Here is a 19,584-nt window from a genome sequence, read left to right as displayed (position 1 = left end):
TGATGTTAAGGATGCTGCCCTCTATAGGGTGGTGTACAGAGTGCACTCTGTTCTCCTAATTCCATCCAGGAGATTAGATTTGCATGTAACATAGACATTACCGGGTGTGGGGACACTATTGGGGCCATTATGTTACATATGGGGTATTGGGGGACATTTTGTTTTACGTGGGGACCATTACATAACAATAACAAATCGCTATTTTGAGGGTACTTGGAGCTTTTTCTTACTATGGGGTACTTTGCTTGAAAAGAACGCTATGAGTGAAGTTTTCCTTGGTGCTTCTTCCATGTCACTACTTATATACATATAACTCCCATCAATAGGCGGTGTGTGGTATCGCAGCTCATCCCTAAGTTCAGTACCTCACGTCCATTTCCACACACAGCCCATGGACATAACTGCTTTTACATTAACATATTTTTGTTTTTTGTTAGAAAAAGATAAAATACCTAACATGCTTGTCATCACATTAAATTATGGTATTGGGACAACACGGTGGCTCAGTGGTTAGCACTGCAGCCTTGCAGCGTTGGAGTCCTGGGTTCGAATCCCGCCAGGAACAACATCTGCAAGGAGTTTGTATGTTCTCCCCGTGTTTGCGTGGATTTCCTCCCATTTTACAAAGACATACTGATAGGGGGAAAAAGTACATGGTAATCCCTATATGGGGCTCACAATCTACATTAAAATCTACATTAAAACAAAGAGAAAAAAAGAGAGAAAAAAAATTATGGTATTAATCCAATTCCAGTATACTATTTGGTTTCCACACAAATCCTTGTACCTCTCATAATAGCCATTTATGCTACAATTGTATGGTCTTATTATGGGCACTAGGAGATTTTATTTTCCTCTGTTCTTACTAGGGAGCCTGATCTACATGTGTAAACCCAGCCTTAGTTATTCATGAAGCTTTCCTCAGGTTTACTTCAGACCTCCAAATGAGCTGTAATGTTTCCAGCGCTGTGAACCTTTCCGTGCATATTCATAATTGAAATCTTGCTTGCTGTGCTGTGCACAACACCCCTTGTGTGAACCAGCTCCAAACACACAATGTAGCTTGTATGATGTCACTGAAAGCTCTGTATGAGGAAGGTACAAAAGCAGCAAAGCATATTGATGGGGTTAAAGAATTACACTGTGTGCCAAACTTTCCCTTCTCCACCCTTTGCATAAGCTTTAGGAATCCGCTATAAAATGCTAACAGTATATTGTGTATAATATGGATTATCATTAATGTTAACTTAGTACCTACAGATTCATCATTGCTCTATGGTTTTCACCTGTAGTACTATACTACTGTCATACTGTTGCCATGAATCTATACAGTTGTATGCAGAGATCTGTTGTATACAGAGATTAGCTTGTTGGGGGAAAGAAGAATTGAAGTGAATATTTTATTGAAAAATCTTGCATGCTTGGACAAGTGTCCATGTTTATAGTGATGAAGTAGTCATTTTCTCCCGTGTATGGCAAGGTTAATTTCCAATTTTTTTCTCTGCTCAGGAAAGTAACGTTTTGGATACCACGATAGAAAATACAATCTAATGGAAATGAATTAAAGGAGTTTTCCAGGCAAAAAAAATTATTTAAAAAAAAAAGTTTGGTTAGTGCTATTAATAGGTTAATAAGTTCAACCAAATACCTTTAGTAGTGTTTTCAGTGATTTCTGGTGTTCTTTGGGAGCTCCTGGCATCTTCTGCATTTGTTTACATGTTTGGTTTTCCTACTGCTACCATGATGCCCCGCGCTTCACTCAGAGCTGAATACCTCCCTCTCCCTCCCTCTCTTCCTTTCTTTCTCACTTACATCCCCTCCCTGTTTCCTTAGTTAACCTACCCACTACTATCCCTTCCTAATTAACTCACCCACCCCATCATGCTTACCTGTCTTTGGAGCAGGACCTTCTGGGTATGGGATTTGACTTGTTCTGGACAGTCGGTACCACCTTTATGTCTACCGGCCACCTACCCCTGTGCAATAGAGCTGGATTGCTGGCATGTGCAGTAGCCACTCCCACCCCTCCCATGATACTGGATACAGGTGAGGGGGCGCAATTTAAGGTGATAGGTGGCTATTTGAGGTATGTATGAAGCGCTATATGGCACAAAATGTCCGTCGCCTTTCACCTTTAGAAATTTTTCATGAAACATTGGTGAGTGCCCATTTTCATTTCTACTATATTGTTCACAATACAGTTTTTTTGTTGCTTTTTGGGGAGAGCACCACCAATACTTAGAGGATCCCTCCTATAAGTATTCTTTTTTTATTATTATTATTTGCACTGGAGATTTTGGGAAAGGGCTGTGCATTTCTATCTTTTAATATTCTATATTTCTTGGCCTCTCCTGATATAAGTAAAGTTTTTTTGGTTGTTATAGAAGTCCCTGTTTAGCATAACACTAAGTCTGTCTGTCTTCTCTTATTCCCAGCACTTCTGCCTCACCTCTCCGTCTCCCCCACTACATAGACATGTGTAATCTGAGTCGTATGACCTGCAGTCTGTCTTGAGATGCAGGGCTTTTTAAGGAGCAGGGAAACTGTCTGATAAGAGCACAAAGAGGCATTTTCCTCTGATAAGATATATTACAAAGTTTCTTAAGATGTGTAAAATATCAAGCAAAATACAGATTTACACACTATATGCTATGGGGATTCCATTATAGTCATAAAACCATTTATTTATTTGGACTGTAACAATTTTTTACCCTGTTTGTTGGATGTTGTAGAGAATTTGTGTAAAACTTTGGGCTGTAAGTGTATGTACTGCAAACATGTTATATTATTGTACTCAAGAAAATATACTCGGCTCCTCAATCTAAGTATTTGTATTGATTCAGGTAGATTTTCCCCGCTATAGTGCCAAGATGAGTCCTTATGGTAAAATTGTACTTGATGCACCTGGCGTGTTAAGTATTATCTTGCTCTCTTAATCCCACATTAATCATCAATGTAGTATAATCGCCGGCTTCATAGTGTCGTTCTAGAGGAGATTTAGTGTAATCGCAACCTTCTTGCATGGCGTTGTAATGACTTTGCTTTTTTAATTATATCCCTAGAAAGCTCTAAAATATATCCAGTGTTTTATTGCTTGAGAAATCCCCTTTAAGCAATTCCAAATGGCTAATCAGAGCATGATTTCACATGGACATGAACCAGCTCAGTATTAAGTTGTTGGAATACATACATTAACGGAAGCAAATCAGACAAAGACTTGTCTGTTTCAACCAGGCATATTTGCTTGCAATTAAGGAGGCAATCTTTTCATTGTAATAGCTGGAAGAGAGTCAGATATTCTCTATAAATTAAAAGAATATGCAGTGGTAAAAGATTTTCTTTCTTGACTTCTTCTAATCGGCTTGTGGGCAGTATATATGTAGGAATAAATGAAAATGTGGGTTAAAGGGGTTTTCTGGGCAAAAAAAAAATGTTTTTAAAAAAGGTCTGTTAAGGGCTATCAGTGGGTTAATAAGTCCACCCAAATACCTTTAGCAGTGTTTTCTGGCTTTCTCTGGGAGCTCCTGATGTCCTCTGCATTTGTTTACATGGGTAGCTTCCTGCTGTCTTAGCCTACAACTTCCATGATGCACTGCAGTTCACTCAGATCCCCCTTCTCACTTCCTCCCTCACAACTCTCCCCCCTCCATTTCCCTAGCTAGCCCGCGGACAACAAGCCCTATCTACCTTCACCTAACTACTTAATTCAGTCCTACAACCCCCTCCACACCCCATCATACTTACCTGTCTTCTCGTTTTGGAGATGACTTTGGGGTGTCGCTGTCCACTCTTCTGCCTCTTCACCTGGGATCCTGAACTGACGCCTGCACAATAGAACGCCGGCAGAAGCCATGCATGCGCAGTAGAACGCTGCTTTTTTTTTGCTCCTGCCGGCATTCTATTGTGCAGGCGCCGGCTCTGGATCCAGCAATCTTGTGAAGGAAGTGACGGCCAGTAGAATAGGATGTGAATGTTGGTTGAGTATGAGGGAGAGAGACGTACTGGTGGCCTCCCATCTTCGGGAGGAAATCAGAAAATATGCCTGGGGCGGTCACATCAATGTCCCAGGCATATGGGTAAATATACCTTTTTTTAAAGGGAGTATATTAGAAGTTAGCCGGGGAGAGGGGGATTAGCTTTGGGGTAAAGTTTTAATTTATCCATGACAACCCGTTAGGAGTACAAATATCAAATGCATATTTCACCTATGGGGAAAGTGTGCTATTAAAACTATTTGTGATTTGATGTCCCAGTGGTCAGACCCCCACTGGTAAGCAAGTTGTTCCCTTTTCTATGATTAGGGTATAATTCACTTTGATGGGATAACCCTTTTAAGCGCCCCTAACACCATAATAGCACACTGTCGGTTTTCCCGGTGTGCGCCCCGGGGGTAGAGATATCGTTGCTATTAGTTTCGGCACCTATATCTCCCCACTGTCAGAAGGGCTTTCCTCACAGCCTAGCGTCATCGCTGAGCTGTAAGGAACGCCCCTCCGACTGTACTTTAAGATAGCCTTGTACTTTTAGAGGGGGCATACCTTACAGCTCAGTGATGACGCTATGCAGCAAGGAACGCCCTCCTCCTATGGCTGTGAGGAACGCCCCCTTTGACTGTACTCTAAAATAGCCTTGTACTGTCAGAGGGAGCGTTCCTTCTGTTCCACTATTAGTCTAAGTCTGCGCTGTCTAAAATTTTGCATTAGCAAATTCTGTGACAGTCTATTATACATGTACACACAACTGTGCATCATGTAACAGATTATGCTGACACCTTAGACTCTCAATAATACAAAGCCAAACATTACAAAATATGGGGATAAAGTGATTGCTCAGAACTGACCACTAATCCTAACAACAATGAACAAGCTGATAATACATAAGGCACCACTCACATTGCATAATTTTGCTTTAATGTTTTTTAGCCATGATTAAACTGTAAACCCTTATAAAACACAGCATGCAATGTATTCATATTCTATGTTTAACAATCTTAAGAATGTTTTTGCTATCACTGGTGAGGTCTCCCGGGCTTTCAAGGTCTCGGGTGAGGTATCGTATTAACAAAATTAAAAGTACACACAATCTGTATTTCTATCACACCTAGGGATAAGAGATACTAGACATATATTGCAATTGCAAGATTTATCTACACCTCTTCCCAGAAATTCAGGCCTCAGCCTGCCAGCTGCATTAGAAACATTTTATAGGACACCTATGTAATTTTGTGTAAAATTGAAGACACACGCTCACAGTACATCTTGCAAATTGCTCTTGCCAGCCCAGACTTGTCAAAGGCAGAACCCATTTATCGGTTTCCTGAAGAGACTATAAAACACAGTAAGTAATCTGGCCCAAGGGTTACATATGTGTAAGTCACTAGCGATGTGCTCAGCTGTAGGCAAGAGGAGCAGTTGGCAAATACTAGAACCAAGCATTTCTTCAGGCAACATTGTTACATTTCACTAACTTAAGCACAGATAAAATGATGCATAATAATAGCATTAACATTAAATTAAAACAAAGTTAAATTAAAATGACATCATCTATGCACATTTTTATTGATATGTAGTACACAAAGGTAATAGAGCTGCTAGCATATGTTGCTCTTAATGTTTATACCATATAGCATAAGTAATATTTTGATATGTGTAGATTTTATGTTTTTGAGTAAATTATTTTATACATTATTGGACAATTAGGTTATTGTCCAATTTTACAAATTTTCACCTTTATAATGCTTGAAGTGTTTGTCCAAGATTAGAGAAAAAGTTTGTTCCCCCCACCGAGAAACTGTACCAGCCTAACCCTATTTACTTGAATAAGGGTGACATTTTTGTAATCCTGAACAAGTCTGGGAAAACTTATGGGAATATTCAACAAGATCACCCTCTTGTCCTCTGCGCCCATAGAGGATGCGCTTAATTCATGACGAGGCACGAGAGTTAGTTACCAGACCCCCAGTGATCACTGGCTGAGGCCTTGTTCACATCTGCATTCGGTATTCTGTTTGGGGAGTCCACTTGAGGACCCCCCGAACGGAATACCGAACCCATTAAAAAGTGGATAGCTAAGAAACCACATGGACCCCATAGACTATAATGGGCTCCATGTGTTTTCCGCGCAGTGTCCGCAAGAATCATGCAGAGAGAAAAGTGCTGCTTGCTATAGTCTATAGTAGAGGTCCTCAAATTATGGACCTGGCCACATGTGGCCCACCGAAGACATTTGACCGGCCCGCCCCATGTGGCCTTCACCCGGATCGTTCACTAATGGGGAATCCGGTACAGCTTTTGTTGCTTTCAGTTTTATGTGCAAGTGTGACCACGGCCTACACTGACTGCAGAGTGTAACCTCTGACCCGATGTGAGTCATCGCACCTGCAGTCTGAAGGAGGAGGACACGCGGCGGCTAGTGTGTGTGTGTATATGTATGCATGTATGTGTGTGTAGGTGCATACTGAAGAGCATATAATACTGTGGGAGGTGTACTGATAAGCATATAATACTGTGGAGGGGCATATGGAGGAGCATATAATAGTGGGGGTCGCATACTGAGGAGCATATAATACTGTGGGGGGGAGGGGCATAATGAGGATCCTATAATACAGTGGGGGGTTAGTGAAGAGCTTATAATACTATGTGTGTGGGCGTACTGAGGAGCATATAATATTGTGTATGTGTGGGGGTGTACTGAGGAGCAGATAATACTGTGTGGGAGGGGGTGTACTGAGCAGCATATAATACAGTGTGAGAGGGAGCATACTGTGGAGTATATACTACTGTGGGGGGCCTGCTGTGGAGCGTATAATACTGGGGGGGGGCCTGCTGTGCAGAGTTTAATACTGTGGGGGGAACTACTGTGGAGCATATAATCTTACATTTTCTTAAACTATATTTTGGCCCTCCAATGAGGGACAGTGAACTGGCCCCCTCTTTGAAAATTTTGAGGACCCCTGGTCTATAGTACTATAGTCTATGGGGTCCGTGTGGTTTCTTAGCTAACCACTTTATAATGTGTTCGGTATTCTACTTAGGAGTGCCCAAGCAGACTCACTAAATGGAATACTGGACACACATTTGAACCAGGCCTTAGAAGAGGATGTATCTGATATATATGTCATAGTACTGGAAAACCCCTATAAGTTGCAAGTGGTGTTAAAAGTCGTAAATCACTGGTATGCAACTATTATATGGCAGAAATTACCATAAATTTTGGTGCCATAAAAAGTACCAAAATAATTTGTGAACAAATCCCATTAAAATCAGTTGTGTATTTAACATATTTTTGAGGGATCTGTTAATGTCCGTTGCTAACATTTTCAGATGGCGCTAACAATGGACACTAACAACAGTAGTGTGAACATTCCCTAAGCCTGTGCAATGATAGATCAGTAAAGTACTGTCGTTCATAGGTATGACTGGCTTCCGAATTTCAGAAAGAAATCCTCATTATGGTCTCACTGTGTACAACTATTCACAATCCTAGTAATAATGCAATCATTTCTAAATTATATTGTATAGAATCATCCTCAGTTATGTGCTTTTATCTATGGTAGAAGCATCAGGTAACCGAATGTCAATGGGACTATTCTTTAATAGCAGTATGCAATTATAACATGTTGGCTTCTCCAGATAAATTCAACCCCATCCGGAAATTTTGATAGGGTGGCAAGTGAGATAACACTTTTCTTTTCAAGCTAACAGCAGATGTATTGGCTTTCAACCAGCAGCGGTCCCATTTAGGGTCAATCCACACCTCTAGTACTTGTGAAAAGATAGATACAGGACAATGGAACAGTGACTGTGTGTTAGGCAGGCAGTGATCTAATATGTTACAAACAGCTTTTATTTCCTGGTTCTTGGCACTACACAATTATGATAGCGAGACCTTGTTATACCAAAGTATGAATCATTCGGTTCACTCTGCAGGATGTAGCACGGAAGTTAACACTGTGCCATTAAGCTCCATGACCTTTGATGGAGATTTTCTGTAGTTCTAAGGGTTCATGACTTTATATATTAATGTATATATTGTTTGTGTTTAGAGTGGGGCTCCACTATTGGACTCACTTAAAGGGAACCTGTCACCATGAAAATGTAGTGTAATCTGCAGGCAGCATCTTATAGCGCCGGAGGGACGAAGTACATTGATATATAATGTTATGGGAGAAGATACAGTGTAAGTTGCCATTTATTCATTTATTTCTGTGTTTGTACTATTCTTAGAAGGTGTACTTGAGTCCAGTGGGCAGTCCTAATAGTGACAGCCCCCCATGATGACTTTGCATACAGAGATAGCTGGGAGTCACTCATAGGACTGCGACTGGACACCGTTACTGCATGTAAGTATAAAACAAATCAATAAATGGATACATGGCAAGTCATATTGATTGTTTTCCCAAAACTACTCAGCTCCTCCTGCTCTATCACGCCTATGCATCTTCCTGGTAACAGGTTTTCTTCAAGTTACTTAAATTTTTGATCAAACAATCATCAGTCAAACATTCTCCTGTCTCAAGTTCTGTTCCTGCTATTGCTCGAAGAAGACTACAGACTAAGTAAGTGATGCCATAATTCTGATAACAGCCACTATAGGCTAATGTTGGGTGTGGGATATAGTTATAGGGTAGCATAAGCAGCAGTCGCACCCAGACACCAAAACCTGAGGTGGTCTTATTTGAGGTTATCGGTACTATTAAAGACATGATAATTGGAGACCCCTTTCAAATTTTGTAGTGAGCCCAAGAGTTCCCCATGTATTGTCCATAAACACGTTATGTGTCTATAATCTTCATTATATAAGGATGTATAAATGTTAAACTTAGTGGCATCCACCAGAATATCTTCAGAACTACATGTCTAATCCATCTGTGCACTCTATTTTATGTAAACATCTTGAAGACCCAGCACTAATATAAGCATTGTTTTACATGAAATTGTAATTAACTTTAAGACGTATTCCCAGGAAGTGTCTTTTTCCATACACCTTAACAACCTTGCCACAGCTTTAATCGAGGACATATACCTGGAAGCATCAACATGCCCTTTGGCTCATCATTCACTGCAGATGGAGAACTGCTGCCAGGCCCTGCCAGTGCCACCCTTCAGAGTTTCAAAGGCAAAGTAATTGTGTCTGTGGGACATGTGTCAACAAATGCGGCAGAGGTAAGAGGCTCGATATGTCTACATCTGTTTCTGATCATTAATATTGGTAAACTGGGAATTTAGAATGATGTTTTGTATCGCATTAGAGTAACTGGTATAAACAGGAATTTACCTCCATGTTATATTTCTCCATCTTATTTCTATTAGGTAACCAATAAACACATAAAAGCCATGTGTTCCTATTATTATAACTGATAGCATATTAGTGTGCATATAATCACTTGCCCCAAATAACAACTCATACAACTTAGTGAAACACTGCATCAGCGCAAATTCCTTGACTCTCCGATAGTGAAGAGTAAGACTCATGAAGAACTCCATCCAGGCAATGAGATGACTGTGTGGCTGGTAAATCTCCTTGACCAGTGTGGGGCAGGAACATAATAAGCCACTAATGGAAGCATTATAGTGTGGGACCACTAATAGAAGCATTATTATACAGTCAGGAGCCACTAAAGGAGTGTGAAGGACCGCTAAGAGAAGCATTATTATACAGTTTGGGACCACTAATGGAAGCATTATAGTGTGGGACCACTAATACAGTAGAAGCATTATTATACAGTGTGGGACCACTGATGGAAGCATTATTTTACAGTGTGGGACCACTAATGGAAGCATTATAGTGTGGTACTACTAATACAGTAGAAGCATTATTATACAGTCAGGAGCCACTAATAGAAGCATTATTATACAGTGTGGGACCACTAATGAAAGCATTAGTATGTATTAGTATTAGGAAGCATTATAGTATGTGGGTCCACAAATGGATGTATTATTATTAGAGATGAGCGAACACTAAAATGTTCGAGGTTCGAAATTCGATTCGAACAGCCGCTCAATGTTCGTGTGTTCGAATGGGTTTCGAACCCCATTATAGTCTATGGGGAACAGATACTCGTTAAGGGGGAAACCCAAATCCGTGTCTGGAGGGTCACCAAGTCCACTATGACACCCCAGGAAATGATGCCAACACCTCTGGAATGACACTGGGACAGCAGGGGAAGCATGTCTGGGGGCATCTAACACACCAAAGACCCTCTATTACCCCAACATCACAGCCTAACAACTACACACTTTACACACTCAATACCACATCTCTGACAGTAGGAAAACACCTTGAAACATGTGTATTTGGCACTTGCAGTGAGGAGAGCTTGTCACCAGCAGTGAATTTGGCCCTTGTAGTAAGTTGAGGTTGGCACCAACATTTGTTTTGAAAATCAGGGTGGATTGAGCCTCTAACCAGCAGAGTTTGGGCAAATTCATGGTGGAGGGAGCCTCTAAACACCCCAGTTTGGGCAAATTCATGGTGGAGGGAGCCTCTAAAAACCCCAGTTTGGACCAATTCATGGTGGAAGGAGCCTCTAACCAGCCCAGTGTGGGCAAATTCATGGTGGAGGGAGCCTCTAAAAAACCCAGTTTGGACCAATTCATGGTGGAGGGAGCCTCTAACCAGCCCAGTTTGGGCAAATTCATGGTGGAGGGAGCCTCTAAAAAACCCAGTTTGGACCAATTCATGGTGGAGGGAGCCTCTAACCAGCCCAGTTTGGGCAAATTCATGGTGGAGGGAGCCTCTAAAAAACCCAGTTTGGACCAATTCATGGTGGAGGGAGCCTCTAACCAGCCCAGTTTGGGCAAATTCATGGTGGAGGGAGCCTCTAAACAGCCCAGTTTGGGCAAATTCATGGTGGAGGGAGCCTCTAAACAGCCCAGTTTGGGCAAATTCATGGTGGAGGGAGCCTCTAACCAGCCCAGTTTGGACCAATTAATGGTGGAGGGAGCCTCTAACCAGCCCAGTTTGGGCAAATTCATGGTGGAGGGAGCCTCTAAACAGCCCAGTTTGGACCAATTCATGGTGGAGGGAGCCTCTAAAAAACCCAGTTTGGACCAATTCATGGTGGAGGGAGCCTCTAAACAGCCCAGTTTGGGCAAATTCATGGTGGAGGGAGCCTCTAACCAGCCCAGTTTGGACCAATTCATGGTGGAGGGAGCCTCTAACCAGCCCAGTTTGGACCAATTAATGGTGGAGGGAGCCTCTAAACAGCCAAGTTTGGACCAATTCATGGTGGAGGGAGCCTCTAAAAACCCCAGTTTGGACCAATTCATGGTGGAGGGAGCCTCTAACCAGCCCAGTTTGGGCAAATTCATGGTGGAGGGAGCCTCTAAACAGCCCAGTTTGGGCAAATTCATGGTGGAGGGAGCCTCTAACCAGCCCAGTTTGGACCAATTAATGGTGGAGGGAGCCGCTAAACAGCCCAGTTTGGACCAATTCATGGTGGAGGGAGCCTCTAAAAACCCCAGTTTGGACCAATTCATGGTGGAGGGAGCCTCTAAAAAACCCAGTTTGGACCAATTCATGGTGGAGGGAGCCTCTAACCAGCCCAGTTTGGACCAATTAATGGTGGAGGGAGCCTCTAAACAGCCAAGTTTGGACCAATTCATGGTGGAGGGAGCCTCTAAAAACCCCAGTTTGGACCAATTCATGGTGGAGGGAGCCTCTAACCAGCCCAGTTTGGGCAAATTCATGGTGGAGGGAGCCTCTAAAAACCCCAGTTTGGACCAATTCATGGTGGAGGGAGCCTCTAAAAACCCCAGTTTGGACCAATTCATGGTGGAGGGAGCCTCTAAAAAACCCAGTTTGGACCAATTCATGGTGGAGGGAGCCTCTAAACAGCCCAGTTTGGGCAAATTCATGGTGGAGGGAGCCTCTAAAAACCCCAGTTTGGACCAATTCATGGTGGAGGGAGCCTCTAAAAACCCCAGTTTGGACCAATTCATGGTGGAGGGAGCCTCTAAAAACCCCAGTTTGGACCAATTCATGGTGGAGGGAGCCTCTAAAAAACCCAGTTTGGACCAATTCATGGTGGAGGGAGCCTCTAACCAGCCCAGTTTGGACCAATTCATGGTGGAGGGAGCCAAACCCCAGTTTGGACCAATTCATGGTGGAGGGAGCCTCTAAACAGCCCAGTTTGGACCAATTCATGGTGGAGGGAGCCTCTAAAAACCCCAATTTGGACCAATTCATGGTGGAGGGAGCCTCTAACCAGCCCAGTTTGGACCAATTCATGGTGGAGGGAGCCTCTAACCAGCCCAGTTTGGGCAAATTCATGGTGGAGGGAGCCTCTAAAAACCCCAATTTGGACCAATTCATGGTGGAGGGAGCCTCTAAACAGCCCAGTTTTGGCAAATTCATGGTGGAGGGAGCCTCTAAAAACCCCAGTTTGGACCAATTCATGGTGGAGGGAGCCTCTAACCAGCCCAGTTTGGGCAAATTCATGGTGGAGGGAGCCTCTAACCAGCAGAGTTGTGGGAAAGCAGGGTGGAGGGAGCCTCTAACCAGCAGAGTTGGTGGAAATCAGGGTGGAGGGAGCCTCTAACCAGCAGAGTTGGGGGAAATCATGTTGGAGGGAGCCTAGTATTAGCAGAATTGTGCAACGCTTATGGTGGATGAGTATGAGGATGCGGAGGAATTGGAGAGGTTGAGTACAGACATGGAGTTTCATGTTGGGGTGCTTTACACAGGTGGGCACAAAAATGAAGGCTCTATCCAGTGGTGGTACATTTTTATCAAAGTGAGCCGGTCGGCACTCTCAGCTGACAGACGGGTGCGCTTGTCAGTGATGATGCCACCGGCTGCACTGAACACCCTCTCAGATAGGACGCTGGCGGCAGGACAGGACAGCACCTCCAAGGCATATAGGGCAAGTTCAAGCCACAGGTCCAACTTCGACACCCAATACGTGTAGGGCGCAGAGGGGTCGGAGAGGACAGGGCTGTGGTCGGAAAGGTATTCCCGCAACATGCGCCTATACTTCTCACGCCTGGTGACACTAGGACCCTCCGTGGCGGCACTTTGGCGAGGGGGTGCCATCAAGGTGTCCCAGACCTTAGACAGTGTGCCCCTCGTTTGTGTGGACCGGTGAGAACTTGGTTGCCTACTGGAGGAACTGCCCTCCCTGCCGCCAACGTCACATGCTGGAAACATCTCCATCATATTCTGCACCAATTGCCTGTGGCAAGCATTGATGCGATTGGCCCTCCCCTCTACCGGAATAAAAGACGAGATGTTGTTTTTATACCGGGGGTCAAGGATAGCAAAGATCCAGTACTGGTTGTCCTCCATGATTTTGACAATACGCTTGTCGGTTGTAAAGCACCCCAACATGAACTCAGCCATGTCTGCCACAGTGTTAGTTGGCATGACTCCTCTGGCCCCACCGGAAAGTTCAATCTCCATTTCCTCCTCATCCTCCATGTCTACCCATCCGCGCTGCAACAATGGGACGATTCGAAGTTGCCCGGAAGCCTCCTGTATCACCATCACATCATCGGACAACTCTTCTTCCTCCTCCTCCTCCTCCTCCTCCTCCATTAAACGCAGTGAAGCGGACAGATGTGTGGACCTACTCTCCAGCTGTGACGGATCGGATGCTATCCCTAACTCCTCTGTGTGATCTGAGTTATCCCTGATGTCAATCAGGGATTCTCTCAGAACACACAAGAGCGGGATTGTAAGGCTCACCATCGCATCCTCAGAGCTCACCCTCCTTGTGGACTCCTCAAAGACCCGTAGGATGTCACAAAGGTCTCTCATCCATGGCCACTCATGGATGTGAAACTGAGGCAGCTGACTTTGTGGCACCCTAGGGTTTTGTAGCTGGTATTCCATCAAAGGTCTCTGCTGCTCAACCACTCTATTCAACATCTGAAACGTTGAGTTCCAGCGTGTGGGGACGTCACACAAAAGCCGGTGTTGTGGCACATGCAGGCGTTGCTGGAGAGATTTTAAGCTAGCAGCGGCTACTGTCGACTTGCGAAAGTGGGCGCACATGCGCCGCACTTTCACCAGTAGCTCTGGAACATTGGGGTAGCTCTTTAGGAAACGTTGCACCACTAGGTTGAAGACGTGGGCCAGGCATGGAACATGTTGGAGTCCGGCAAGCTCCAGAGCTGCTACCAGGTTCCGGCCGTTATCACAAACGACCATGCCTGGGCCCAGGTGCAGCGGCTCAAACCATATTGCCGTCTCATCGAGGAGGGCATCCCTCACCTCGGAGGCAGTGTGCTGTCTGTCCCCCAAGCTGATCAGCTTCAGCACAGCCTGCTGACGTCTACCAACGCCAGTGCTGCAACGTTTCCAACTCGTAGCTGGGGTCAATCTAACAGCGGAGGAGGAGGCGGTGGCGGAGGAGGAGGCGGTAGAGGAGGAGGAGGAGGGGGGTGTTCTTCTCGTGTCCCTGCCAGGAATGTTAGGCGGGGAGACGAGGTACACCGGGCCAGTTTGGGAAGCAGTCCCAGCCTCAACTACATTCACCCAGTGTGCCGTCAGTGAAATGTAGCGTCCCTGTCCACATGCACTTGTCCACGCGTCGGTGGTCAAGTGGACCTTTGTGCAAAGCGCGGAACTAAGGGCCCGCCTGATGTTGAGTGACACGTGCTGGTGCAAGGCGGGGACGGCACACCGGGAGAAGTAGTGACGGCTAGGGACGGCATAGCGAGGTGCCGCAGTTGCCATCAGGTCCAGGAAGGCGGGAGTTTCAACAAGCCGGAACGCCAACATCTCCTGGGCCAGCAGTTTAGCGATGTTGGCGTTCAAGGCTTGCGCGTGTGGGTGGTTAGCAGTGTATTTCTGCCGCCGCTCCAATGTCTGAGAGATGGTGGGTTGTTGTAAAGAAATGCCTGATGGTGCCTTTGATGGTGCAGGAGAAGGAGATAAGACAGGACCAGGGGAGGATGAGGTAGAAGTCAACAAAGTGGCGGAGGCAGATGAAGTGGTGTCCTGGCTCGTCCTCTGGAGTGCATCGCCAGCACAGTCAGCAGAGGCAGAGGCAGTGGCAGAGGCAGTGGCAGTGGCGTGAACGGCAGGCGGCCTTTGTCCTGCCGTTGCTGCCTGCCACTGATTCCAGTGCTTGGATTCCAAATGACGGCGCATTGAAGTGGTGGACAGGTTGCTCTTCTCAGAGCCCCTAATCAATTTCGAGAGGCAAATTGTGCAGACAACACTATATCTGTCCTCGGCGCATTCCTTGAAAAAACTCCACACCTTCGAGAAACGTGCCCTCGAGGTGGGAGTTTTTCGGGGCTGGGTACGAACTGGAACATCTTGGGAGATTCCGGGTGTGGCCTGGCTTCGCCTAAGCTGCTGACCTCTGCCTCTGCCTCTAGCTACCCTTTTTGGTGCTGCACCTGCCTCAACATCCACACTACTTTCCCCGCTTGACATCCCCCCTGTCCAGGTCGGGTCAGTGTCCTCATCATCCACCACTTCCTCTTCCAACTCCTTTCTCATCTCCTCCTCCCGCACAATGCGCCGGTCAACTGGATGCCCTGACGGCAACTGCGTCACATCATCGTCGATGAGGGTGGGTTGCTGGTCATCCACCACCAAATCGAACGGAGATGGAGGAGACTCTAGTGTTTGAGAATCTGGACACAGATGCTCCTCTGTTAGGTTCGTGGAATCGTGACGTGGAGAGGCAGGTTGAGGGACAATGAAAGGAGCGGAGAACAGCTCTGGGGAGCAGGGACAGTTTGGGTTATTGTTCTGTAAAGCTTCGGAATTTTGGGAGGAAGGAAGACAAGACTGTTGGGTAATAGGAGGAGAGGAGGCAGAGTCTGACTGGCTGCTGGACAATGTGCTGTAAGCGTTCTCTGACAGCCATTGCAAGACCTGTTCCTGGTTCTCGGGCCTACTAAGGTTTGTACCCTGCAGTTTAGTTAATGTGGCAAGCAACCCTGGCACTGTGGAGTGGCGCAATGCTTGCTGCCCCACAGGAGTAGGCACGGGACGCCCTGTGGCTTCACTGCTACCTTGCTCCCCAGAACCATTCCCCCGACCTCGCCCACGGCCTCGTCCACGTCCCTTTCCGGGAGCCTTGCGCATTTTGAATTCCTAGTTAGAAATTGGCACTGTATACCAGTAGTAAAAATTGTGGGTGCACGTAACCCCAATATATTCTTTGAATTACCAGTCAGAAACTGGCACTATATGGCAGTAGCAAGAAATGAGGGTATTTGTATTCCCAATATATTCTTTGAATTCCCAGTCAGACAATGGCACTGTATACCAGTAGTAAAAATTGTGGGTGCACGTAACCCCAATATATTCTTTGAATTACCAGTCAGAAACTGGCACTATATGGCAGTAGCAAGAAATGAGGGTATTTGTATTCCCAATATATTCTTTGAATTCCCAGTCAGACAATGGCACTGTATACCAGTAGTAAAAATTGTGGGTGCACGTAACCCCAATATATTCTTTGAATTCCCAGTCAGACACTGGCACTATATGGCAGTAGCAAGAAATGAGGGTATTTGTATTCCCAATATATTCTTTGAATTCCCAGTCAGACAATGGCACTGTATACCAGTAGTAAAAATTGTGGGTGCACGTAACCCCAATATATTCTTTGAATTACCAGTCAGAAACTGGCACTATATGGCAGTAGCAAGAAATGAGGGTATTTGTATTCCCAATATATTCTTTGAATTCCCAGTCAGACAATGGCACTGTATACCAGTAGTAAAAATTGTGGGTGCACGTAACCCCAATATATTCTTTGAATTCCCAGTCAGACACTGGCACTATATGGCAGTAGCAAGAAATGAGGGTATTTGTATTCCCAATATATTCTTTGAATTCCCAGTCAGACAATGGCACTGTATACCAGTAGTAAAAATTGTGGGTGCACGTAACCACAATATATTCTTTGAATTACCAGTCAGAAACTGGCACTATATGGCAGTAGCAAGAAATGAGGGTATTTATAACCCCAATATATTCTTTGAATTCCCAGTCAGACAATGGCACTGTATACCAGTAGTAAAAATTGTGGGTGCACGTAACCCCAATATATTCTTTGAATTACCAGTCAGAAACTGGCACTATATGGCAGTAGCAAGAAATGAGGGTATTTGTATTCCCAATATATTCTTTGAATTCCCAGTCAGACAATGGCACTGTATACCAGTAGTAAAAATTGTGGGTGCACGTAACCCCAATATATTCTTTGAATTCCCAGTCAGACACTGGCACTATATGGCAGTAGCAAGAAATGAGGGTATTTGTATTCCCAATATATTCTTTGAATTCCCAGTCAGACAATGGCACTGTATACCAGTAGTAAAAATTGTGGGTGCACGTAACCCCAATATATTCTTTGAATTACCAGTCAGAAACTGGCACTATATGGCAGTAGCAAGAAATGAGGGTATTTATAACCCCAATATATTCTTTGAATTCCCAGTCAGACAATGGCACTGTATACCAGTAGTAAAAATTGTGGGTGCACGTAACCCCAATATATTCTTTGAATTACCAGTCAGAAACTGGCACTATATGGCAGTAGCAAGAAATGAGGGTATTTGTATTCCCAATATATTCTTTGAATTCCCAGTCAGACAATGGCACTGTATACCAGTAGTAAAAATTGTGGGTGCACGTAACCCCAATATATTCTTTGAATTACCAGTCAGAAACTGGCACTATATGGCAGTAGCAAGAAATGAGGGTATTTATAACCCCAATATATTCTTTGAATTCCCAGTCAGACAATGGCACTGTATACCAGTAGTAAAAATTGTGGGTGTATATAGCCCCAATTCTATTGCTAGGGGACTTGCAGGGTATTTCTGGGGTGAAGGTGGGGGGGCACACCGTTGGAACGGGTATCGGGGTATATATCGGGTATACGGGAATACACTGACAGTGTATTCCATTCAGGATCCTGGGAAAGCTGGGTTGCGGCGATTGAGCCCGTCAGTGCCACGTTACACTGACAAGCTTCTCCCTGGAATTTAGCTCTTACAAGAGCTGTTGTGGTTGTCTTCTCCTTCCTATCCTAGCCTGTCCCTGCCTACCCAGAATCTAAGCCCTAGCTAGCTGGACGGAAACCTCCGTCCTCGGTGAATTGCAAGCTCAGAATGACGCGAACCTGGGCGGCGCTGTTCTTTTAAATTAGAGGTCACATGTTTTCGGCAGCCAATGGGTTTTGCCTACTTTTCTCAACGTCACCGGTGTCGTAGTTCCTGTCCCACCTACCCTGCGCTGTTATTGGAGCAAAAAAGGCGCCAGGGAAGGTGGGAGGGGAATCGAGTAATGGCGCACTTTACCACGCGGTGTTCGATTCGATTCGAACATGCCGAACAGCCTAATATCCGATCGAACATGAGTTCGATAGAACACTGTTCGCTCATCTCTAATTATTATACGAGGGGCCCTTAATTAATGTATTATCATACTGTGGGGAGCCACTAGTAAAAGCACTAACTGGACATTAATGGAAGAAATATACTGTGTGGGGCCACTAATGGAAGAATTATACCATGTGTGGCCACTAATGGAAGAATTATACTGTGTGTGGCCATCTTTGGTGAAGCTCCAGAGTCTGGTGGGTTAACGGGTGAGACCAGAACTACAAATAAAAGTTGGAGAAGACCTGCCCTAGACCACAGGGATGGTACATTAACCTCTTCACTCCATAAACTTTCAGGACTAGAAACTCTGTGTGTTCCTTGATGTACCATATCACACACTATTTATCTGGACACCATATGCACCATTTCTTTGGAGGACCCCAAGAGTACAAATTTTTATCTGTAATAATGATCATTATATGGTTTTTTTTTACACCTTGTTCAATTCCATGGTGCACTTGGCATATTGAACAACCTTTTGAATATATAACAAACCATATTCAGGGCAGGAGCAGCTAGGAAGTATGTGAAATGGTGTGAAGCATATACATCATCATATTACTGAAAACTCAATGCATTGACTATGTTTCACAGAAAACTTTCCACCCATTGTGTTATACGCAATTCTAAACCATTTGGACTCCCTCATCAATGTGTATGACGTGTTTGTGTTTTTCTTGCTCTTAGTGCTTCCACAAAGCTGTCACTCATTCATAGTGCTGCACATGAATTAGCAGACAACAGTATAGCTAATACAATATAACCCCCATGCTTCCTGTGTTATGACAGCATAATTACAAAATGTATAACTTAGGATGTATTATGGGAAGCCTGGGTGTACCAAAGCAAGGAGAGCCAGCATCCGGCTGAGCCAGGAGAGCTCTGCATCACCCCAAATGTTTTTATTCTCAGTCAGTAGTTGACAAAGACTAATGTGATTTCATTCCGGGTGATGTCAGCGTCAAGGAATTTTTCAAGGGCCCTTCAGGAATTCAGTCTTTCAGGTATTCAGTTTGTGTTCATAACATGTAGTTGAGTATTACAGCTCTAATCCTCTCCTTTCCATGATTCTAGACTATTTTCTTGTCATATCTAAATGGGCAGTAGACAGACATACAAATTATATTAGCAAGCTACTCTTGTGATTTAAGACCATCCTGATCTTGGCGTGTATTTGTTTACGGCACTTTTCGTGGTTACATCTATTTATCTATCTGAAGTAGCA

General features: G+C 44.5%; 1 protein-coding gene across 1 annotated transcript in view; it reads left to right on the top strand.

Moving 5' to 3' along the window:
• The window catches only part of TBCK (TBC1 domain containing kinase), a 202,627-nt gene that overhangs the window by 150,974 nt on the left and 32,069 nt on the right, over positions 1-19,584 (top strand). The window contains exon 25 of the mRNA XM_075286109.1: positions 9,005-9,164. Within this exon, the coding sequence (XP_075142210.1) occupies positions 9,005-9,164 (160 nt within the window). The remainder of the gene's footprint in view (positions 1-9,004; positions 9,165-19,584) is intronic.

This window comes from Leptodactylus fuscus, chromosome 1 (assembly GCF_031893055.1).
Source record: "Leptodactylus fuscus isolate aLepFus1 chromosome 1, aLepFus1.hap2, whole genome shotgun sequence".
Classification (NCBI taxonomy): domain Eukaryota; kingdom Metazoa; phylum Chordata; class Amphibia; order Anura; family Leptodactylidae; genus Leptodactylus; species Leptodactylus fuscus.
This window is presented reverse-complemented; position numbering and strand designations above follow the sequence as displayed.